This window comes from Nesoenas mayeri (assembly GCF_963082525.1).
Source record: "Nesoenas mayeri genome assembly, chromosome: 5".
Taxonomy (NCBI): domain Eukaryota; kingdom Metazoa; phylum Chordata; class Aves; order Columbiformes; family Columbidae; genus Nesoenas; species Nesoenas mayeri.
The window spans coordinates 33,504,068-33,530,234 of NC_137548.1; the positions used below are offsets into that span (position 1 = coordinate 33,504,068).

The 26,167-nt window shown below is 38.2% G+C and overlaps 1 protein-coding gene across 8 annotated transcripts in view; it reads right to left on the reverse strand.

Moving 5' to 3' along the window:
* The window catches only part of MEIS2 (Meis homeobox 2), a gene marked incomplete at both ends in the record, with an annotated part of 171,789 nt that overhangs the window by 128,489 nt on the left and 17,133 nt on the right, over positions 1-26,167 (reverse strand). For 2 of the 8 annotated variants that reach the window (XM_080344796.1, XM_080344795.1), the window contains one exon: positions 1,090-1,191. The exons of the other annotated variants lie outside the window; for them this stretch is intronic. In XM_080344796.1, the coding sequence (XP_080200922.1) occupies positions 1,090-1,191 (102 nt within the window). The remainder of the gene's footprint in view (positions 1-1,089; positions 1,192-26,167) is intronic. 8 annotated transcript variants of the gene reach the window in all.

Genomic DNA, 26,167 nt, shown 5'->3' on the forward strand with positions numbered 1-26,167 from the left:
TCCCTAAAGCACATCTTCTTTAAAAGACCGTTTTCTTTTTTTAGTTCTCCGTCCCTGTTGGAGTAAATGGAATAATGTTTTTAGTTTCCTCAAGGAACTGTACCAAAGTTGGTATACATTAAAAAGCTATATTTTAAGTAGCATTTCTTATTTGCTATCCTGTTATTTTTGTCATTAGAATAATATCAAATGTGGGCAAAATAGCCAAGTTCAATGAAAATTCTACCTGCAGTTCAAGTAATTAAGTTCAATGGTATCTCATCAATATTGAACCTTTAACATTTTGTCGCTGTTTATATACAGCAGAATGTGGAGAACTTAAAGTGGATGATGGCTAACATGCTGTACTGTTCTTCTTCATTAAAACACTAATGTACTTTCTTTAAGAATAAAAATGGCCTTTTTTTGAAAAGAAAAATAGCCATCAGAGCATCTCAATTTTCCCTACAGCTGTTACAACTTATAAACTGTGAGATATTTTAATGTCTTGGAGTTCCCCTTAGACAACATGATGTTGGACAAAACTGCTTGTTAAAGAGACATCCCTTAGCATCATGCCCTCTAATACAACTGGAGTTCACACACTGTCCACATTAGAAAGTTCTCTTTTCAGGGTTATTTAGCTATTAAAAAAGCACTAAATGAAATACTGCATACAAGTACACATTCATAGAATTTTTCCATAATTTAAAAAAAAGTTAGGACTAGAAATGTAAGACATTCCTGAGAGCTACTAACTTAGAAGCTTCACTTATTAAAAAGGACATTTGTTAGGCGACAAGTCCAAAATGCACATTAGTCTATCTTAAGATGTATTAAAAAAAAAATGATGGCTGAATATTTAAAAAATAATAATAATAAAAAAAAGATGTTTTAATAGAAAGGTGTCAAAATGAAGCATAAAAGCTTTTCCAGGTGATAAAATGTACACAAATGTGTATATTACATAAAACACAAATAAGACTACCATCTCAGTATGCATCCACAAACACCTGAGCAGCATCTGAAAAGATGCTTGCTGTGAATGCATAGTCCAGAAAAAAAGAAAAAAAATACAAAACAACTCCGAACTTGGCAAATCTTACATACCATAAGAGCTCCAACACCTATGCACAGTAGGGTGGATTAACCCGCTGGGTGCTGCAGACATATATATGCACCTCCTCCTAAAGTGTTCATTTGGCTGGCAGTCTGGAAAATGCCAGAATGTGAAGGGTTACGTGGGAACACTGACAGTCTGCTTTTGTAGGTTTAAGTTAAAGCCCATACTTTAAATATAGTGTGCTAGGTATTTGGAAACACAACTAATACTGTTTATAAGTGGTATGCTATTTGGTGCTCACAGTAAAGGGCTCGATCCGGTGCTCACTCCAGCTGGTGAATCACATTCCTGATGACAACCGTGTACTTTGGATCTGCCCGTATTTACTTTCAGGGTAATATTTTTCAGGAGTCTTTTCCTCCAAGAAACTTTTTAAAGGTAAAGCGTAGACCATCTGTACCTCATCTGCTATATTTATTGGATGCTTAAAAGTGGTTACTGGAAAGGCCTGAAACGTTTTGTCTTTCAAGTTCAATAGACAGATTATAAGAGCAAGCGTTTGGGAGCCAAAGCCCTTAGCTAGTCCTTGCTAGTTTCTTAGTCTGGCTTCAGCCATGAGGGAAGATACAGTTAAGAATATTCAAATGCCTCAAACTGGAAGAAGCAGCAATAATACAGACATGAGAATACTGGTCAGTAAATTTCAACAGAAGGAAAAAAAAAAAGCTATCTTTGTGATTTCAGAGAGCTGACAAGCAAGTTATTTTTTTCATATAGTTTTACTGAATTATTTCAGGATAATGTGATTAAACAAACAAGAAAAAAAAAAAAAGGAAAGGCCATGGTCTTTTATTCTCTCTGGACCCAAACAATCCTGTCAGATGCTTTGGACCTGCTTTAAGTGATCAGAAAGAACTGGCAAAGCAACACATAATTTCACAGAAACACAGGGAAAAGCCTTTGACACAAGTTTTGATAAACTTGATTTAGCAAATAAGGAAGCACAAAAATTGAAAAATCACAGGGTACTGACTTGTTATAACACTATTTGCTTAAAAGTTCACAGCATAAAACTAAAACGCACAGACCCCCTCTCTGATACCTCATGCTTTGCTTTTCTGTTCATAATCTGCAATTTCATTTTAGATCTTGTATTGTAGTAGAAAGTGTTGCAAAAGACAAATACGCAGTGTTTACAAAGACTTCCTAGGCTGGTTTGTGTCCCTGAGCTCTTCCTAGGGAAGAACCTCACAAGCTGGGCTCCGGAGAGCTTCCACCCCACTGCCCTGCTACCCCCTTCAGAGGCAATGGGGCTGGCTATATGTAGGGACCCCAAATGAAAAACCTGGCAAGTTATGAGACTTCTTTTCCTCTAGGTTCAGATTGGTAAAACTGAGTTTCCCCTGGACAGGCTGTTCACCTAGCCAGTTAGAGAGCTGACATCTATGCCATAAGATCAAATCTAAGCCCCACCAATCAAGTAGCAGTCTGGGCTAAATGTGCTGATGGAGCAAATTTCCAGATCTTGATCACACGAGGCAGGGGAGTCATTCTTCTCAGTGATAAAGTCACTGAATGCACTCTTGAGGAGATAAAAAATTAAGAACTGGCTGACTTTGCACCATTTGAGTGAGGTATTCACCACTGACCCAGAACAACAGAATTGTCGTGTTCTGACACCAGCTAGGAATCACTATAGACATGGTCATCTCTGACTCCTTGCTGCACAGGCTGTTCACAGGAATCATTTCTCAGCTGGTTAGTGGCACCTAATCTGGAACTACAGTGTTTAAATGCATTATGCCTTAGAAGAAACTTCATACAGTCCCTCTATCTCTCTCTTTCTCCCCCTCCTCTTGAAAACTCTGAGAGGGCTTGGTAGTCAACAAAACAAAACAAGCAAATAGGATTTCTGCAATTAAGGTTTGTCTCAAAGACATTAACTTCCCATTGCCATTTTATAGTTAAGGTATTTTTACTTATGTCAGCTTTTAAAACTTTACCAGAAATTTATGCAGCAGCTAAGAACTGAGATGCTAATAGTGTTGGAGCATTATTTAACACAAGATATTGTATTCTCTGTTGACCTTCAGCAAACTTTAGGGATAAGGATTTTCCAAAGTGTTCAAATGAACAAGGAACACGGCTTACAATGAAAACTGCTTTAAAAGTAATACATAATATTCCTTTTGGTAGTAACTGGTGGTAACTCTTAGATAAGGGAATATTATATATTATTACCTTTAAAGACAAATATGTCAATGCACTCACTCCTGTGCTCATTTGAGCATTACATTTTTTTTTCAAGTCTGAGTATGGTTATTGCTTTTACTAATTCTTCTAAGTGCATACCTTAAAAAGAACATGCTTTATTTACATCCCGAAATACTCCGTTAGAAAGCAGTTTCTTGGACATGAATACTTGTAATCAAAACAGACGGACAAAGACATGTTATTTCTTTTCTCCTTTAGCTAAATAGCAGTATTTCCTTAACTAGAAGCAAAAGCAAGCCATAATGCTGCAACTCCAGTAAAGAGACCACACAGGTTTTTGTATCTGTGGCTGATCAAAATAATGAAGTATGAACAGTATTGTCATTCAGTCTACATCCTCCTGGGGCACACATGGGAACTTGTTCTGAGAGGCCAAGCAAAGAACCAAGATTTGGCATTTCCCGTTTCTCCCTCTGATGAACTCAATGACAAAACACATTCTGGACCTCACTCATCACCTGCCACCCATGCTGTGTTTGCGGGCATGGATGATACCCACAGAGCGAGGTGGCTTTCCCAAGGGGGAGGAGAAGTGCTCTGAAGGACCAGGACCTGCCCATGCTGCTGGTGTCTTCCCCGCGAGAACACTTACACAGGCACCAGCTCTGCGTGTCTGGATGGAGATAACTTCTCTCTGGCTCTCAGAGCACAGGAAAGAATTATCATGTGGAGTGCAGGTCTGGGGCCATTTTTCTGAAATAAGAAACACCAGCATTCATAATTCATTTACAAAGCACTAACGAGGCCCCTTTTTCGACCCCATTTATTTCTTACAAAATAGATTCACCTGGGCAATGGCAAGGAAAGAGAAACTTTATAAAGGAGATGAGTAGGCCGTCCTTTTCTCCTTGACCAGTGCTGCTTTCTGGTACCCATGCTGGCTTTCCCATGTGTGATAAAGGTTCGGTAAATAATGGAAGCCTGGGCCCTGGCCATTGATGGTTCACAGCTTGTATGTCCTTAGCAGCACTACCCCATCTATTACTGTGGAATTAGTCGACAATACTACTAGTTGTACCAAAAAAATAAACTAATTGGTCCCTAAGGACAGCTAGGTGCTGTGGAAGTCTTTCTAACAAAAAGAAAAAAATTATCTCCCATAGTGATTTGCCAGCCTTCCTATACTCTATCCAGCACATTGGGACTTCTAAATTACATACTATAATTGACATCAAATATCTGTCCCATCAGTGAATATCTTTATTAGCATCAAAATCACTCACAACTAGTGTTCCTCCATGTTATTAAACAGAACTTGTTCTAGGTGTTGCCTTACTAATTAGTCAGGATGAGCCCGAGGAAGAAAATCTGGGTCATGTTAAATTAATTGGAATGAGCATGAAAATTAGCAGAGCAAACTGCATCAATTTTCTATAGAGAGCCTTTCTTCATGTTGAGAATAAAAATGGATATTATGAGGCATTAACCAAACTGCCTTCTGTGACTGCCAAGAGGTGTGTTACAGTAGCCCAAAAATATCATGCTCACAGATTTTCAGAAGTTAATGAGACATTTCCAGGAATGGTAAATACATGGTATTAAAATGGGTGTGCCTCTTATGGGAAAATGCCAAGTCATTTCATGTTTATTCAGGCATAACAAGCTCCTCAAAATGAGCATAATTTAAGAGGTGAATAGTGCAAAGAGGGCTAACATTCAACTAATTTTCCTTTAGAAAGAAAAGATTAAATTGAACAAAAAATGAATTAAGAGGTTTACAAATCAACAAGTCAACCATCAGATCGCAGCCTCTGCTCAGTATATTCTCATCAGCCCCTGCCATGAAGTTTTCAAAAAATGTCCCGAAGGCAGGGAACAAAGCGAGCAGAACTGATTACAGCCACACTCACCGCCTTGCTGTCTAAACTCTGTTTGGCTTCCTAATGAGCTCACTAAAAACCTAATTCATCTCCCATAACCCTTCTCAGCCCTCCTTGAAATTCACCATTATGGAAATTACAGATGAAACATTTACAGGCTGTGTTCAAATTACTGCTTCTTCAACAGGCAGGTCCCTGACCCTCACAATGAGCACAATAGAGGTATGTCCGGCATGAAACCACTCGAGCCGCAGCCTATAGAATAAAGAGGCTCAGGAAGGTTAAGACTTTTTCTCATGGTGACAATGATTTCCGCATTAATGCTTTCAGTTCCATGAATATGGGAATTTTGTGGGTTTGACAGTATATCAAATAGAAATTGTAATTCAGAAGGGGAGAAATGAGTTGTACTGATGACAAATAGCTGAAATAGGCTAATGTGAATTCCCAGTCTGTTCATGAGGAAACTCCCTCAGTTCCTCATTACATGAAGTCAAAATGATCCTCACGGCACCTAGCCTGTAACTGGAAGATTACTGAATTGATGGATCCTTAGTTTAAAATGCAGCTGTTTTATTCTGCTTTAGTAATTAATTCTTTTTCCAATACCATATTGATTAAGCGTAGACCCTGATAAAGTTCAAACTGAGAGGAATCTCTAGTGGCTTCCTCAGTTGCTCCAGAGACTCAATGAAAACTTCCTACAATTCCACCTGCCTCCTCAGAGTGCTGATCCAATGAACAGAACAGTTTTTTTCTCATAAATTAGTTAGGCCATGTGGAGCTGTATTAGCTGATCGTTGCTTTTGTCTCTCTACTTGCTGACTTGCTTTTCACTTTTGCTGTCCTTTGTGCTGTCACACACAAAGTCGGAGTGCAGCTGCCATGCTGAACCCAAACCAAGGTAAAGAACAATTCGTACAAACTACATTTTTTTCCCCCACTTTATACAGCTGCAACTCCCTGAGCAGCGCTGCACTCAATAAGGCCTCCTGGGAGCCAACTAGCAGAGAAATCCGTGCTGAAGCATGCAGTCATTCTGTGGGACTAAAGGGTGCTGGCAGGGGGGAGTAACCTGTTTTCTTCAAGATGCTCCACCTTTTGGGATAGATTATTTGCTGCTTTGTTTTTAGCAACCAAAGATCCTTATATGATCTGGTTTTTCCTTTAAGAAAAAAAGCCTAAACCACACACATGAAACGCTACAGCCACTTGAGACAAGAAATCACCACTTCACCTGTAACAAGGGGGTTGTGGGTCCTTGTTGACTAAAAGGCAGTTAGTGGCTGTCCATCAATGACCACTGCAAACACAGCAGCATATTACAAGGAGCAGCAATCACCAACACGTTACTGCTTTTCAGAGGGTTGCCTGTACTGGGAAATCAAGGCTTGGGAATTAAAATGAGCACGATAACAGAAAGTTTCTCACATTACATCCAGTACAATAGATTTTTATTTTCTATGAAAACTGGAAATACATTAGTCTGAAAATATTCCCAGGATTTTATTATTATTTCTTCCCCAAACCACCTCAGCCTTTCTACTCCTCCTTCCCTTTACCACCACCTGAAAAAGAAAAAGCTGATGACTACTATGTCTGCACACTGCAATTTATACCTTGAACCTGTGTGCCTGAAGGGTAATGTGCTGTATATACTGTTTTCCACAACACTGGTAACAAGTAATCTACAGAAGTAAGTCATCTGAGGGAGTGGCAGATGCACCAGGTATTAGCAATCCTTGTTCAGGTAACTTATTAGTTAATAAGACTACTTAAAGTTCAAGTGTCTGATTCTGATTTCATACTGTCCAAAGCCCTGACTTAGCCTCTACCTTCTCACTAAGGTGAAAGCAAGTTGGCTTTTCATATTTCTTTGGGCTCATCCAATTTGTATTTGAAGAGCTACGTCACCAGGCGGGCGCAAGGGCAGCGGTGGGCAGCCTGTGTGCATGGTGGGCCAGGACAGATAATGGCATTCCCCACCTTCGGAGCATTCTTCCATAGGGCGAAAGGTCACCCTTCACAGATGTCTCCAGCAGACACTCAGTTGTCAAAAGGCTGCATCATGCGATGCATGCAGTCACTGCTAACAATGAGCCGTTCTCATCCAGATACGTAAACACTTTGCACTTCTAAATAATTTCCTTGTTAAGGACGACCTGTTTTTTTCTCCTCGAGTAGTTATAATAAAAATGTAAGGAATACTGAGGAAAAGAAAAAAAACGAAATAACACAACAGTCTGACTCCCTCCTGCCAATTCACATCTTAAGTACTCTATTTTCCTTTTTTGTCAGGTTATTCAGCACGAGGAGATGCTTCTGGTTTCTTCCCAAAAAAAAAGAGAAATAAAATCACCCTATCCCAAAATGTCTAACAATAAGGTATATAGTTTGGAGGCAAAACCCCACACATTTGGTGAAATGGAAGACAGTAAGCAATTTGTCAGGAAAGTTACACAGCCATAAAAATTCAACGAAGAAAATCCTGTTCAGCTTAATATAGCCTATTTTAATTTCTTCCATCTAAAAGTAACAAACAAACATGCACGCTGTATGCACGAGTGCAAAAAGGAAAATTATGTGTGTTCATGTATTTATTATGAATTCATGTTTGCCTGTTGCAGAAATTTTATTTCTTGAAGAGCGCTTCACAAATAGTAGGTCCTAGTTGCTACAGTAGCTCAGCTTTTTAATTTCTAGTGCCTCCAGATGAATAGCATAACAAAGATATCTTCTTTGTTGAGGACAGTTACTCTAAAGCAGCTTGAAGCTATCATACACAATACAAAACAAGTAATTTCATTCTAGAATGGATTCAAACAAGCTTATCAGGATTGTTATCTGTTTATAAATTATATATTTAACAGTAAAGTAAGACAGACATGGCTGGAATGTTACACACGGGGAATCAAGATTAGAGATATGCCAAATTACTCCACCTAATCCCAAGCAATAGAATCTTAAGGGCACTGGGAATTTCTAGCAGAATTAAGCATTATGTGTTGTAAAAAGCTCAATTAAATAGCCTTAGAAACCAGGCAGAGATTCTCTCAGATCTGTCTGCAATATGTAGCTCTCCTAAATGTAGAAGGTTTCCCTCTCCGAGCATCCCTTTTCTGCTCATTCCTTTAGCCACTGAACCCATGGAAAGCACACTTTCGAAAAAATAGAAAGAAAAAAAAAGAAAATTAAAAAAATCTTCAGTCCTTTCATGTCTTGTATTTCATACACTTGGCCATCTTGAATTAATAGGAGTCAATGAAGATACACATTCTTAAAAACTGCTGCAGCTTCATTGGTCTAATCTATGAACTTTAAAGACCTTCATTTTATGAGCTTTCCTCAGGGTAGGTATTTCAATGTTCTAAAAACAGGGTTATGGACTGTTAAGTTAAGCACATGTTCTGCATCAACATTTTAGTTTCAGCAGGTTATTTGGTGCCAAGTTTGCCAGTTAGTATCATCAATCCTGAAATATGTGCTTGTTTGTTTTAACAGGTGTTTTGAGAACAGCACAGGACAGGAGAAAAGCACTGCTAATATATTCATTATCTACTCTTAATTCTGAAAATCCCCTTACCCTTCCCCCCAAAACATGACAAAATTTCACCTCAGGCGTTTAAAACACAGAAATTGAGTTGAAAAGAAGCGTAATGAGTATTTCTGTTATTTCACCATTCTGATGATTTGTCCACTCATTTCTATTTTACATTATTTCCCATCTAGTAATCACAGACCAGGGTTTACACATGGTATGACCCATCTGCTTACAGAAAACTACCTTTTATTGCACAACTGATGTTAACTGTAGAATAAAAAAGAAAAAAAAAAAAAAGAAAACTTTAGATGATGAAACATAACCAGGGACTTTCACTCAGTCTGTTCTTCTGAAGACCATTTGTTAGTGTTTGCATCAGAGGACACACAGGGAGAAGAAATGAAAACCATCTAAAACCAAAATAGGCTTACCCACATCAGTTGTTCCACACAACCAAAATAATAGCTTGCTCTTAGAAACGAATAGCAGCAAAACATAACAATAAGATTTACAAGCACACACACACACACACACTGCTGTCACATTTGTGGGTCAGTTGAGATGGTGCATCACAATCTTCACAAAATCCACATGCATAGATACACACTTCTTGCAGGTGTTATCTCAGACTTGGTCTGCTGAGAAGTGAAGTGAATCCCTGCAGCGACGTTTGAAGGTTTAAAAGCTCAGTTTTTTGTTTCTAAATGCCTATGAAAACATTGCCTATGCTCAGAGGCCTTTTAAAACAAAACCAAAGCTTTTAAAGCTTCAAAAGCGGTCATGGGAATTTGCTCATCAGGAGGGAATCCTAAGTGAAGGCCAAGATTCAGTAGGTTCCCCTGGATGTGACAAAAGCCATAGCCTGTCTGCAAATCTACTGTTTCTCATAACAGATGTGGGCTGACTCAAGCAAAACCTGACAAACCTTTGCTCATGCTCTACATTTTACAAAATCTAGTTCTAGAAGATTTAATCCTCTCTAGTTTTGTCGTACTGTTCTCTGCCACACTATATTAAAACCAAAAAAACCCTTACTTTTGTCAATACTTAATGTAACTAAGAGAAAGACCACCCCCCAAAGTCATCAACTTAAGAAAAAAAAAAGAAGGGCAAGGGGGGAAGCTAAGCTTGGAACTTCTATTGTTATAACCTCAAATACATACAAGAGAGGAAGGAAATCAACTGACAGTTGCTTTTTAATATGAAAGATGATATACAGAAGAAAACATTCTAATGCTGTGTTAAAGGCATAAACTACTCTGAAAAACTTTTATTTTTAAACATCAATATTTTCTACCTATAGCAGTCTAACAATAAGTTAAGAAGTTCTTAACAAGTTGTTTAAAGGACTGTTACAAAAAAGCAGCAAGAAAGTAACATTTGGGTAGATCAAGGCTGCTGAGTCAGTTATTTAAAACATAAACCTGGTGTAAATGAAGTCTTTCTTCTGAAGTGTGAGATATAGCTTTTGCTCATTTTTAAGTTGAAACACACAAGTAAAATCTACGGTTTCACCTGAATTTAATGGTAACATTCCTGCCCACCATGTAACTAACATTCTCCCTTTTCTTTTGGATGCAATAATCTCATTTTGTTCATTCAAGTCACACCACACTCCTGTGAAATAGGACAGACAACTCAAAATCAGCATGGAGAAGGCATAACAGTATAGAGCATTATATGGTTTTGTGTGTTCTGAAGCAATATCCTTCTCAAATGATCTAAAATAAAATGAATCATGCTATAGCAAACAGCTGTTTGATGGAAGACTGGAACAGAAGACCAACACATGGATCCTCCACTGGACATCTGGCCATGCACAAATGTATCCTGCTCATTATAGCCACAGTTTGAAGTAAGACTCGTATGTCCAAGAGTACTACAGTGGCAAGCAAAACAGTCCCAAGTGAATTGTTCTAGGGTTTGCCTCTGCTGGAGAGTGCTCTTTGCATAGTTTACAAATTATGTGCTGCACAAGTTCTCAGTCTCTTCAAAACACCTGAACCTTACAAGGACGTTCTCAAAGGAAGCACGTAAAATGTTTATATGTGAATAAATAAGGAAAAAAAACAAAACAAACCACATACACACACCCCCCTATTAATAACACAAGCAACTCCTCTGAGCTCATGTAGGGCAGTCATAGAAAATAACATGAAAAACAAACTCAAATCTATATTCTCTAGCTATATGAAGAAAAACTTAGAGATAACAATTTTTTTGCTGCACAGACACAACAAGATTGAATCAATTCTGCTTTCAAATATACAAACTGTGCTCCTATCAACTGCCACTGAAGTCAGAATTTGACCTATTGTGTACTTTACGTTCACATCAATGAAGCTGGTAAAAATGCAGAAAATTGCTTTAGAAAGATGCAAAATTCTTTACCAGTTCTAAAATAAAAGGACATCTTATTTCTTTTAAACAAACCAGATTGATAACCATTTGGAAGAGCTTAAAAGAGGGTTAATTGCCATACCAGTAAACCCGAATTCTGACAGTGCGGACTTCTAGCTAAAAATGACATTCTCTTTGGTGGTCCTAGGACTGCAGGATTAGTTTACAAGAAAGCAGAGAGAGGTTTGAAACCAAACCCTGAATGTCACTGATGAATTATCAGATTAGAAATGCCTGACTATATAAAACATATTCCTGTCCAAATTCAGATTCAGAAAACAAAACGACAAATAAAGGGGCAAATCTGAAGTTGAGCCTGAGTTATAGATTAATAGAATGAACGAAAGATCTTAAAAAAAACACCAACCAACCAACCAACCAAGAACAGAACGCAGCAACAACAGTAAAGCCCTTCTTTCATAAAATCTTGCTAATAGACAGAACTTTATGCCAAACTATCCTCAAAGCTGGGAATGTGAACTGCTAATAAGATCTAACTCAGGGAAATAATTAAGATAACCTATTCATTGCTAAATGAAAGTGTTTCATCTATCAATGCAGATACACACTACAGAAGATTTTATGGAAATGGATAAGGTAGGATGAATTTCATTATTCTGAGAAAGAAAAAAAATAAAGAAGAAACTGGACACATACACAGTGATTAACTATTAACTACGTATAACTCAAGTCAATAAAGTAAGTTTGTGAACTTCAGGGAAGTTCAGATATTGTATCTTAAAACTGAAAGGAAACAGTAAAAATCTACAAGTAATTCAAATCTAAGGAACTTTTTACACTAATAAGATAGTCTTTGTTATGTTTGGCTTTTGGTTTGTTTTTTTTTTTTTTTACTGGAAAATTGCATTGTTACTTCTCCCTTGGACTGAAATAAGAGTACTACAGTCATTTTTCACTTTTTAAAATCCTTTAACATGAAAATGACAGAAAACTAAAAATTGTAAGCCATCTGAAACGCTAGCACAGATCAGCCTACCCCATTGCCCTGAAATTAAAGATACCTATATGCATTAAGCATTTGGGTAACCTCTAAATCAAAATTTAATTTTGTAATACATTAAACTTAGGAAAACTACCATTTTACAACAAAGGGATAAAATACTGCTGACAAAAAATAAGACTATTAAAACAAAGCATGAATTAAGTCTAATCTAGAAAGATATGTCTATATTTGCCGCTCCCCCAAAATGTTACGAACAAGGAATTTCTTCTTACTCGAATATACTTTTACATGGTGACAGATGTTCTGTACAAAATGTATTAAGTATCTGACTACACAAAATGGATCTTGAGTGTAAAAGTTACACTCCTTGGATTTTACATGTTCTATGGACTCAGTAATTTTCCTTCCAAAACAGCTTTCTTTACAATCTAATAGCAAAGAAATATGAAAAAAAAAAAAAAAAAAAATCCTGATATAAAACCTGTCACCCTCCCTTTTTACTTTTCACAATAAATTTATTGATATAAAACACTGGAAGACCAAAACAGTTCTTGGGCATGAGGTGCCTACACAGCATACATGCTTGTTTTAAGCACTGAATTATGTGCCCAGAGAAATGGGAGTCCATGAACACCAAGTAATGTAATCAAGTCAAAATTCTTGTTGTCTCAATGAAGCACTTGGGAGCACTGTTTGAGCACCAGGACCTCAGTGTGCTGGGTACTGTATAAACAAAGCAGAAGGACAATCCCTCTCCCTTTTTTTTTTTTTTTACTGGCAGAAGCCCAATGTAGTTCCATTGATTTCAGATGTATTAGCAAGGAAGGGCCTGATCCAAAGCTCACTGAAGTCAACCAAAGTCTTTCTGTTGATTTAACAGGCTTTGGATTAGTCCCTAAATAAGAACAGATTTTGGCTCAGCTAAAGGATTTCACTTAAGCCCTCTGCTTGTTCAAGCATCTAGTAGGAGCTAAGAGAACACTGCAGTCCTACTGAGTAGGAGGCTGTGTTCATCCTGAACTATCCCCTTTAACAGATGTACGAGGTCAGGAGTCCCACAACATAGACAACCGTCAGTAAGTGGTAAATCTGAGGTGGGAGGAATTAGGAAGGAAGCTCCAAGCTGAAAAATTCTGATTTGTGCTATTTAAGCAATGTTCCATCCTCTTTAGGCAGCAGTGTAAAATTAGACAGGGACTTCATGTGAATTTCTGAATTTTACGCTCATAAATTATTTAAAATCTTAACACCAAGCCCTGCAATAAAATTATATGCAGGTATTTGCCATATTCACTTCTGCTGGACCCCGTGCAAACAGGGGCTGCCTGAAATCTAGGTTTGACCAACTTATAGCTGCATGTGGAGAGGCCCAAGGAAAGTTTAAACGAATGTAATTGCTTAAACGAGTGTAGCCACAATAAGCTGGTGAGCATAAAGCAAGGTTGTAAGGAACAGAGCACTCTTGACTTATTTAAGAATTAAATGCCAGGGTTGTCAAAAAATTTCATGGTACAAATCACATCTTAATCGAGATTTTGCCGATTGCCCTCTCTCACTTTCATGGCTGCTCCACCAATCCTTGTCAGTTACAGCAAATGCTCTGTTTACACAAGAAAGTAGAAGACCCCCATCCCAGCCTGTGCATGAGGAATGTATAGCACCAAGGGTGTACAAAAGTAACCATCCATGAAATAATTTGAGCTCTTTCCACAAGTTAGGCAGCCGGCAGTTCAGGACAGCACTCGGTGCAAGTTTGAGCATCTGGAGTTAGCAACAGGCTTCAGCCTCAGAGCAGCTGGGCAGTCAGTGGAGCGGAGGAAACCACTTTGTCTTGCTCTGCCCTCTGCCCGCTACCCTGGCTGTAGGTAGGAATAGGGGCACTGGCACCATCCTGCCAACTCTGCCACCAGATGACTTCCCTGTCTTCGCTCTTTATGTTGAGGTAAAGACAGCTTTAAAAATAACCTAAACACAGCCAGACTTGGAGGCTGTCACTTATAAGCCACCCAGATGTAACAGCAGAAAATGAAGAATCATTTACTTCCTCCAACTCCACATACACCTGCACATAAGGTGAATTACTATATTCAACGCAATCGAAAAGTGAATTCCTTAATTCTGAGTTTACTGCATGAGTTTATTCTCTCCAACAGATTTGAAGGAGTGTTAGTATTTCAAAAAAAAAAAAGAACCAAACTGAAAGCACAAATTTATTTTTCTCTGAAGCTCACTTTAACATTTAAAATCAACAAGGAAAAATGTGTTTCAAAATTTTCCTGTGCAAATAAAGCAAGCTGGTGTTTATTATTATTTGTCCTCTAAAATGTAAGACATGATGAAATTTCATTCGGAAACATTAGGAAGTATTAGACTTTTACAGCTATCCTATGTGTCTTAATGGCAGCAGTTTATATGGGAATTGTAAAACAAATAAACAAACAAAAAAACACACAAAACCAAACCCAAACAAACCTACAAACAAAAAACCCCTGGTTTTGTGTGGTTTTGTTTGCTTGAGGTTTTTGGTGTTTGTTTTTGTTTGTTTGTGGGTTTTTTTTTGGTTGTTGTTGGTTTTGTTGGTTTGTTGTTTGGTTGGTTTTGGTGGTGTTTGTTTTTTCTTTGTTGTTAAGATAGGATAATTATGCTTTGCTTTCATTTTGATGTGTTTGACCCAAACTTTGCATATCCAAAAGCAGCAGTGCCTGTTATTGCTACTGATTCCGTGCAAGAAGGATTAGGATCTTATGTGGACAGTGTCTTCCTCCACTTTCCTCTGAGAAGGAAGAGCTGCTTTTAACCGATCCCCACCCCCTTCCTCCAAACTTTCTCTGGACAGTTCACCACTAACTCAAAAGACAGATCTTCCACAAATACCGTAGCTATGATCAAGACAACTAGTTGGCGCATTTTAAAATGTTATTCTAAGTTCCGTGCAAACCCAAGTTACTAAATCTAGATTGTTTATTAAGAGTAAAAGCAATAATGAACAACAGTAGAAGTTACACAAAACACTATCAATTCTCCCTCCTGAAAAATAGATGTGCTCTATTTCATAGTTTACTAAAACCTCTAAATGTGAAGCAGGCTATTAATTATATTGCTGTCAGTTCTGATACTCTAAGCCTTCCTTGTCTGCCACCACTGTCTGTGTACATGCTGAAAACTCTTAGGCAACAGAGCAGGGGTCATGCTAGATCTTCTCACGCTAAAATGAGAAAAATCGATGTCTGTGTTTAACAGTCAGAACTACTGATGTGCAAGGTGACTAAGCAAGGTGTTCTACAGCTCTAGAGTACTAAGAAAATCCTAGGAAAAAAAAAAAACAAAACCATTGCACAATCTTGTTCTAAGCAAACATTACCCTTGGATCCTCAAGACCTAATTATGAACACAGAATCAAGTTTTCCTTGGTCTACATTTACTATGCTTGTTCAGGGGGAGAGAAAAACCACAAAATTAACAAAAACACTGAACAAGGAATACACCTATATAGTGATACACCAATTTTTAAACATTGGAAACCATCACTTCAGACTCCTCATTTTTATGCAAACATAATTAAAGAACTGGTGATGTGATCCATGTCATCTTTTACCGCTCAGTTCATAAGTCTTATTAATTAAAAACAATATGAAGTTAAAGATCAAGGCTATTTCGTTCACTCCTTTTCACCTTTGTTGAAAAAACAGGAAGTGTTAAAAAAGCAGTTCAGTTTACAAATGCAACATATCCAGTGCTTCTTTTATGAAATTCAAGGAGGCCAATGCAAGAGTGCACTTGAATTTTCTATACAGTCCTGCATTCCTGTAATATCAGCATAGTCCACTGACAGAGGACCGTTTCATAACATTCATGCAACATCTAAGTACTCTTGTGCCCACTGTACAGATGGGGAAGAACACACGTCAGAGAGGTCACGTAACAAGGTCCTATTGGATTCAGTTCTGCATTTCATTGCTTCTGGGTAGACAGCCATATCCTTACCTCATGGCAACAAACTCAGGAGCTGCAGGCAGGCCACCAGAATAACAGATGTCTTCCCACTGACCATACTTGTTATTTGGATCATGCCTGCAGCTAACGGGTTAGTTAAGGTGGCCATCACCATTTCCTGATATCATCCTACACTTATGACTATTCTGCTTTTTTGTAGTTCCTGTAACACCAGAAAGCTGCAACTCTAAGTTTCTACAATTGTGTTCATATGTATGTTTTTATTGCTGTAAATGCTTTGCAATATTAATTTACATCTTCTACCGCATGAAGACTTATGCAAGGCAGTAGAAACCCCTGGTTAAAACGATATCCTACTCATCTGATTTTTAAAATTCTCAGCTTATCAAGACTTACATGTAGATGGCTTGATTTTTTTAGTGAATGAAAATCCTGCCTGAGTGATACAATAGTTAAGCAAAGAAAGGAGAAGGTAGAAAAAAGGAGAAATTACTTGCTTCAGCCTATAGAAAGCTCCCTGCAACCTCAGCTTCAACTTTAACCTCTAGTACTAGTTAACAAGTTTGAGAAAGAGTGTATTTCAACACCAGACCCGGGTTTATTAGTACCCTGTGACCTGTTACTTAAATGAGAAGTAATTTTATAAATTAAAAGCCATTGCTTTTCAGTAATTCAAAACCAGATTGGTTTGAAAATTCAAAACTACAAACAAATGTGTCAAATCATGTTAAGAGCCATCTAAAGACAGCTGTCAAATTTCCTTCACCTGTCCTACTTCTGCAGATATAAAAGCTGCTCAGAAGCGGGAGCAATCATGGAGAGGTTAGTGCTCTTCTTTGCAGGCAAAGTAAAGACAATAAGACAAAAGGCTCATGTATTACTATGCGTAGTGCCATAATGCAGTGTTTGATGCTATAGAGGGCCTTCAACAAGTCCTGTACAGCCAAAAATCAATTGAAAATCAGCATGATAACAGAGCATGAGTTGCCCTGTAATAGCCTGAAGCCCCCCAAGGCTATGTGGGTCCCTTTCATCTGCCAGGCTGCACTGGCGCTGGGGGAGCCCAGCCTCCCCTCCCCAAGCGCTCTGGACATGTCTGTGCCTTTTACCTACCGCCTTTACCTTGCACAGTAAGGAGAGCTGACAGCCTCAGTGGATCTTTTAAGCTTTCAAAAGTGGAATCTGATTTTTCTTGGCATAGGTTTAGAGGCTTTACATTAAAAAAAAAAATAATAATAATTTCTGCTCTAAGTAAACCTACTGATTTTGGACTGTAAACACCCTCAGCATGAAGAAGAGTCCCCTGATCCTATGGCTGAATACACAGAGGTGATTCCTCTGTCGTGTTTAACAGTACAACTCAAGAAGTAAAAAGAGAAAGAAACACTTAAATTCCATGCAAATCGTTGTGAATGCAACAAAGCGGGCCTACAAATATTTCACTCATATGGTAAGTTTAATTTCAATATTTCTTTAATTACTTTCCAACAGTGTCTGGTTTCTGTTGAATTTACCCTACTACTTAGCATTTGGTGCAACCCCAAAAAGATAAGATACATATGTCCCCTATTCACAGTCTTGGCATTTTTACCTTAACTCAGGCATTGAAGTGATTGGTTTGAAAAATTACCTTGCTGATTAGCTGGGCTTTCTGGTAAATATATAGCGTTAATCCTTAAACTCTGCATATGACATAAGGTATACAAATGTTCTGTCTGATTCAACAGCAACATATCACGGCTTAAGGAGGACATGTACGCTGATCTCTGTGAGCGCAGAAAGAGCTAATTGGGAGTTAGATTCAGTGTGATTATCAGCTTGTTTATGATAAGGGAGTACTCTTCTGAATAGCACTGTAAATTCATCCCTGATTGTGGTGTTAAACCACAGCTCATTTCCCCCTCTCTCTTTTTTTTTTTTTTTTTTTTTTTTTTTGTTTGGTTAGAAGGGGCTTTAAACTATTTTTGGCAGATGACAATGTCATGCTTTGATTTTCTTCTGTCTTAAAAAATAAATCAGCCACGTGAGTCCGATGTCAAATTCCACTTTCTAATAGGAGAAAGGCACATTTTAAGTGTTTACTATAAGAACACATTTGGGTAATTTTTCCCCATGTCATTATGAACATTAGACTGACCCAATTAATACGAAATGTTTCTATGCTGCTGGAACAGACCGTGTTACAGAAAGAGCCATTTGCACAACCTGTTCATGATTATGGGCCATAAGGACACAAAGATGGCATAGACATTTGCGGACCATCTGAATTCTTACAGGGGAAGGGGAAAGAGGAAAAAAAAAATTATGTTAGCTGACTGTTGTGGGTCATGTTTTTTAATCCAGAGTATTGGACATGTAACACAGCAACAAGAGCTGATCATTTTGTTTAATCACCTTTTGGATCTTTGCCAGATGGTCTCTATTGAGAGCGCTGCAAACAGAGAGAGATGAACTGCGTCTAACATGCCACTAGAGCTTTCCCGTAAATGTCTGAGAACTGAATCCAACAAGAATTTAGTCTCAGAGCAGAAAGGGATACATTTAAAAACTATGTGCATTAACTATACTTCTCCCCATAGAATCCTCACTTGGCATGAATAATTTACCCTCTCTTATGCTAATGGGATCATGAAAGTATCCCTGTGTCTTTAGTGCAGCTATTCTCAGCTTTCAGTAATTACCCCACCCAGTGAAAATAACATGGCTTCTGCAGCCGCGCGGCCTACCAGTACCTGGCAATTAGAAAGATCATGGCTGACAGAGGAGAGGGCCAAGGATGGACACACAAGCTCCAGCAGCCTCAGGAGCAGTTGGAAAAATTAAAAGCCTTCCACTGTGAACATTTCCTTGGCTGCTTAGGATCAACACGGAGTGAGCAGCTCCTGCAAGGGCATTTTTAATTTTAGTTTTTAACAACGGTATAGAGGATTCTAACGCACTGTCCAGGCACCCAAATAATAAGAAAAAGCAACATTCTTTGGTCACCAACAGTTAAAAGAAAGCTTGTGGTTTTTTTAAATTAGTGCCATCTTGTTAAACAAGAGGGAGAGAATTTAAAAGTCAATTAATGAGCGCCCTTCAGTATCTGACAATTTTATCAGCTACACAGAGGAAAATTCTGTAGTATATCATTAACAAAAAGTTTTTAAAAACCCATTACAAAGAACCAGGCTTTGACCTTTGTCCATAGCCCTCCATGCTAGGTAGTTCACTATGTAAAAATTATCAGGCTAAAACATCTGGGAAAGAAAGCTATGAAACAGCAGGGAACGTGGCTGGTTTATTGTTTATCTTTTGTTTATGAGGCAGTATTCAAGTTTAATTACTACTCTAAATTAAACTCTAACAGGCATCAGGAGACATCCCGTTACACGACTAAGCTAAAAAAAAAAAAAAATCCAGAGATTCCAATAGTAGATTTTTCAAGTAAGTTGGCACATATAGGAAGATATTAGTCAGTCTGTAACACAGGAAGACGTTTAAACACTTGCTACTGTATGTCTGAATGTGTTGCATTATGAAGTCATTAATATTGTAACAAACATACAATTATAATTTAGCAAATGGGATGTTATCTGACATTTGGAGGCAAATCAGGTTTGGCTGAGTAGGATCAGAGATGGAAAAAATGGCCTAAGGGGGAATCCTACCTTTTTCCTTTTGAAATACAGATATATAAATATATACAGGGCACATATACACATATTTAAAAACACCCAGGAACATGAAGTCAGAGGCAAACCTCCCAACAGTAACAATCTCTCAAGTAAAATTGTTTAGATATTTTCTCTGAACATTCACCTGCAAAAGGGAGGAAAGAGTTCACTGTGTTTACCATAACAGTAAGTGACCAGTTTTAGATGAACTTAGCTGTAGGAAAAAATAAAAGTTGAAAGCAACTAGCAAAAGATCATTCCAGATGGCATCTGTCATATTGTATTTAGAGTTATTTTAAAGAGATTACTGCCACTATGAAAACATTCCATTGACAGAGTTTTCCTAGGCTGCATTTGAAACCCCAGCACAACATACTTCAAATACAGAAGTAAATGTTTGCCAATGCATATATAGAATTTTATCTATATTTAAAAATAAAAATCTGCATGGAGTAAAAGCTACGAGTGAGGTGAGAATCTTAAATACAAGTATAATATTTTAAATGCTGAACCCCCTTCTAAACTTTAATTTAAGAAAAGGTGAGGAATCCACAGATGCCACCAGCCTGATTATTAGCAAACTGTATAGTGAAACTTTGCTTCACTATGAAATTTTAATGCTACTTATTGAATAGTGGGTAGGGACATAAATATTCCCTGACTCCAGCAATCAAACAAAAACTGCAAAAATATGTACTTGTTCATGCAGTAGACAGAAAGAAAAGAAAGGATGGGGGGATACTAAAATGTGACTATATTTAGCTAAGCTGGTTCTGGCATCATTATGGTTAATGTGCATGTGGTGTGCAGTGTGAGCTCAGCAGTTACTGGGCCAACTGTCTCAGTATTTCTGGGAATTCTGCCTATTCACAGTGCAGGGATTGTTCAATTGCTGCAAAATGTACAAAATGAATTTTACAAAAATGAATTGTAAGGAAGGCCCCATTACAACGATTTTACAGCAAAGATGTCAACATCAATTTTTCTTTCATGCATAGCTAATGATTAAAACAGCATATTCCATTTGCCTAAGACAATTTATTTCATATTGGCACATCAAAATATTGAAATACAAAGTTATCTTTACTCTACCCTTATTATTCATTGCTGCTGAACCCACACCATTGTTCAAACCATGAAAAAATAAAGCAAACTTGGCAAGAGACACTTAAAACAAAGGCTCATCAATATTCTCCAATTTGTCAACATCTCAATTACAGCAATGGAAAAAATGTAAATTTCTTGTGCTTTGAACACTAAGGGGTCTATTCTTCTGTCAGTGCACATGCGTAACTCCCATCACCATTAATGGAAATTACTCATACATATCAACACAAGGACGGGCCCCTCAAACTTGAAAGGAAAAGATGAATTAATAAGGGCTACTCTCTTCCTGTATCTTCTTAGCTGAAAAAAAGTCATTGTTCTTTAAGAGTTTTTCATACTTCATACAGTTCACCTTTATGAGAGCTGTGGCTTCTGAAATAATGCATCTCCAGTGAAGCATTATTTATTAGCAAGTTTGATTTTTCACAGTCTGCATGTTTAAGCCTTTTTATTAGGAATTTCCTTTCTCACAAAAGACGACTCTCTTCCAATAAAACCATACCCTATAGCTTTATAGGTAAAAATACAAAGGAATAAAAATATGTTCTGAATCCTTATGATGAATATGCATACTAGCCTCAGCAGGCTTTCCTACACATACAGCACTAGGAAAAAGAAGTTTTAGTATTATCTTTTGGATATTAAATTGCCAAAGACTTTGCATGAATGTATTACTATTATCATTAGTATTATCATCAACATATCCCCCTCCTTTTTCTGAGTTTAGTTCAAACCTTAATGCAGTTTCAGCATGGTTTTGATAATAAGACAAGACTTTGGGCATTATCAACTAGATTTGTAAACAAATCTGATTTGTATACCACCATTATTACAAGTTGGTATATAATGAATAAGAAACAGACTACTTAATTTTTCCAACATGCATAAACCCAGAGATGTAACCTGGCATGAACATGTAATCTCAGCTAACATCTTAGTTGACTTTGTCTCAAACCAGATGATGAGCGTTTGCCACAAAAGTTATTATGGACAAATTTGTGGAAATAACATCAAGTTGTCACAGGAGTATTTTGAAACTACTTTAAGATATTGCCCTAGATGATAGCCTCAGATGTTATTTATAAAGCAGCAGATCTTCATTCAGCAGAAGTAGTTCCATTGGAGAAAAAACAAACAAAACAAAAAACCACACACACCACAAACACCAAACCTAAAAAAAACCAAACCAAACCAAAACAACAACAACAAAAACCAAAAAAAAAAAAACCACCACACAGAGGAACTACTCACATGGGTGAGGCAAAGTGGATGCGCTACCCATTTATTATTTTTAGTGTTCTGTAACCTAGAAGAAGTTTCTAATCTCTGGCTTCTCACAGTCAAGTTTACCACCCCAGCCCTAATCCTAAAAATATGCTGAACTTCCTGAAAGGTCCTGAAGAAATACAGCCTCCATCTGACTTGGCTGGATCAGGCCCTTTGAGTGGCTGCACTAAGAATATGACAAATCAGGTATACAATCCTGGTATCGTAAATATGAAACTGAAACTATTCCCTGGTGCTTTCCTGTAGACCACATGTTTTTAAACCTTAAAAAGATTTATTTCCCACTTTTCATGCATAATCTGCCATATTCATTATTTGAAATATCCCATAAAGAGATTAAATAGGAATTAAAGTCTGGAAGCATCATATCCATCACTGTGGTACAAACAGAAGCTGAATTCTAGAAGTCATTTAGCCTTGTATGTGAAGGCAGTGGCCTTTTTCACTTTGTTTCATGAAGAATAAGGAAAATATAATGCCTCAGAAGACTTTCAGATGTGCTTTTTCCCCTCCAAATAAAAGGGTGGATGATAAAGCTACACACACCTTTTAATCTTCTGCTTAGGGTTTTTACACATATATTCCTTGGCAAAAACCCCAGGGTCTTCCCTCTCCCCTCCCCGTCTCTCAGCCCCTTTCCTGCCATCTCCCTTGCTATAACTCAGCTAACCCAACAGAACCAGTCAGTTTTAAATTTCAGTTGGGACCTCAGTGACCTGTTAACGAATCTACAGAGAGGAGAAAAACTCACAGTGTTGAGTTATGCCTGGTGTTGCTAGCTGACTTGGAGTCAGAAATGCTTGAAGCGTTAACGTAATTGCAAGAATGTGAAAAATGAAGCGTTGGGCTCCTGAGCAAAGCGAAAGGTCAAAGCAAGCCCTACACAAAACAAGTCTCTGGAAGATGGCCTCATTAGACCATTAAATCAGCTGCTTCTTTTTCTCCTTTGTAAGATGTTTAGAGTGTTTTATTTTTATTATTGGATATATTTAACTCTTTCTCTTTCCAGGGCAGGGGGGAAGTTGATGAGACCTACTATATAATTACTGCTCTCTGAAATAGTATTACATGGCATTGATCTGCATTTGTGGATCTGAACTGGAATAAAGTCAATAAATGCTTGGTAGATCACAGGTCACTAGTAGTTTAGTTTGCTAGATGATCAATATGTTGTATAGCTTAGTTTTCTGTTGAACAAGTGAGGTGACATGTTAAGAACAACATAGACACTCACCACTAATAAAATTAGGATAATCTTTCAACATTTACTGCCTGAAGGCCCTTTCCTTAACTCTTTCAATGCCAGCATGTTTCTAATAACACCAAACATTGACTAGATTAACCCTTTTGATGCCAAAGGGCAGTCACAGACTGTTGCGGAGAGACTGCCCTCCATAAACAAAGTACCTACACCTTTCTTGTTTGGTTCTAACTTTAAGAATGATGGATAGATTATTCTGTATAATAAACAGATCCACCTCCTGCAGAGAAAGTCTGCAAAAATAATGTCATCACTCACCCAACTCCTTCCCGTCTACCCTTCTGCCCCAGCCAAAAAAAAAAAAAAAAGGTAAAAAAAAAAATCACAAGCTGCACATCATAGACTCAAGGCAAAAGCAAAAACCCCTGGAAGGAGTGTTCCCAAGATCCAGAAATCCAGAAGAGACCGACTTCAGTTTGAATCAATCTCTGCTGTTACCATGTACCAATGAAGGAGAGACAAGTTGCTATTATAATCCAAAACTCTCCAATGAACTCCCGTTCCCAAGAAATCCTTTGGGGCAACTGGAATGTTTAAGGCAGAATTTGTGGAAGGTCTTGACAAAACTGCAGGGAAATGAAGTTTACCCAAATAAGTAACTGCACGAGAATATCTCAAGAGGGCATCTACCCATCTTGGCATTGCCTGGGACCAACTCACTGCCAGTTCAGGAGTTATAAAGTAAACCCTGCCCCCCTCAAGGAAGCGTAAGGAAAATTCAATACAGACCTCCCTCTATTTAGTCTTTCCCAGGGTTGAGAGAAGGAGAGCAATCCAAAGCTGTCTCTAATGGGAATTTTGCTGGTGCTGTAGGATCATGCATCTTTCAGCTGCCAGCAGCTGAGTGGAATGCTGATTTGCCACTGGACGGCTGCTTCGCTTTAAAAGGCCCAACTATGCTCATACGCTTCCCTTTGTGCTATGTTTTACCCTGCTAGACCGGGCAGAACTAGTGACCAATTTGGCCCTTCAGCAGTTGTTCCCCTTCTACAGAAATAAGTGTAACAGAGTTGTTTAAATCGGATATATTACCAGAAACCTCAGTCTCCAATAAGAAGTTGGTGTAGTTATCATCAACTACTTTTTCTCATGCTTAGCAATATTTCTCAAGCACCCCAAGTTATGTGACAAAGGGTTGGAGTCTAGTGAAATGTAAGATCCCTCGATGTCAATACAAGGGATCATTTTACTTCAAGCACAGCTCGATGAATAAACTCTTCTAGTTTCTAAGGGATTGCTGGGACAGAGTGGAGATACAGGTAATGAGGGAATTTCTTACCTAGGTGTGGAATAAACACGCTGTGGCAGATGACCCAGAGGAATCACTTTTAAATATGCAAATTATCTCCTACACCGAGCATCTTAGCCACAATACACAGCGTAAACACTTGATGAACAGCAAAGTCTTTGGCCAGCTAATACACAACACTGATTTGCTGCTGAGCAGTCAAGCTCTCCCTTTCCTCAGCTGCTGAAGCTGCAACAGTTTACAGCGGGCCTTGTACAGCTCTAGTCCAACCACCCAGAAAATATCCCGCGTGACTCATGTTGCCATTGGATCACACCCTGTGCCATGGCTGCTTCCTATCAGCAGTAAGGTTTCCAAAGTACAAACAATTCATATAAACAGGAGACAAGTCCAAACCACCCTACCAGAAACAAATTTCACAAGTTCCCAGAATCGCAATGCATACGACACCAGGTCGAGACAGACGAGGGGATCTAGCTCTGTGCCAAGCAGCAGGGCACGTGAGAGACACGAAATCACATCTCTGCTCCATCTCCTAAGTGCAGCGAATGTCACGGCAGGAAGCGGCCCGCAGAGTGAGGCTGGTCATGGCAGCTCTCGCCCTGAAGGCTGCTCACCTCTCCAGTTTTGGGATCCTGCATGGCCAGTTGGAACACAGACCTGTGGGTTGGCTCTGTTCAGTGTGTAACCCCCATGTGAGGGAAACACTGTGGCAAAATGCTGCAGATGTACAAGATGGGGGAAGCGCATCATAAAATCTTATAAAGGTAATGTCTCACTAGCTGAAGCTTATTGTGTTTATGAAGAAAAACAAGAATGGAGCCCACTTTAAAATTTGTTCTTAAAAAAAAAAAAAAATCAAAATCAATTCTGAATCAAGATCCAAGAGTGACAGTAGAACATCTTTACCCAAATTTTAACACCGGAAGCTTGACTCTTACACCTTCTGGAGTCACTTACACCTCTCTAATGAGCAAGTGTAAAACATGATCCTATCAGAATGACAGCCTTTGACACTCAGCATGGATGCTGATGACCACACACAAGGTGCAATACAGTAGGAAATAAACCAAAAAAACCCTGAAATAATAATCAAACCTCCTGAACCCTGGAGAAGGCTTCACTGTACAGATACAGTAGAGGTTTTGCAGTTCAGGTACATCTCTATTTTCCGTTCTGAATTCAGATTTTCAGAAGCCAAAACAAGTCTGTACAAGCAAACATTGCAAGAAACATTTTTCTATCCAATTTGAGTTTTGCTTCTACTTTATATAATTTAGCAGCTTCATAACTTCATATAGGAGTCTCTTCCCCAGCTAAAACTACGAGTTAAATTCTCTGTCTATAACCCAGCTCAAACAACTGCATCACAGCTGGAGAGTATGTCTGTCATTCTGTTTACTTACATCACACAAAAATAAACTGTAGATAACCAAATTTGTAAAGGAATTGGCAGAACTAATCAATTGTTATTACAAAGCTTGTTTGAAGATTAGATATTCCGCTTTGAAATAATAATAAAATGCAGCTAAGTGGGTTAGGAAAAGGAAATACCATCTCCCTAAGTTACAGCTGATTATACTGCAAGTCTGCCACTCCATGTTTACTCTAA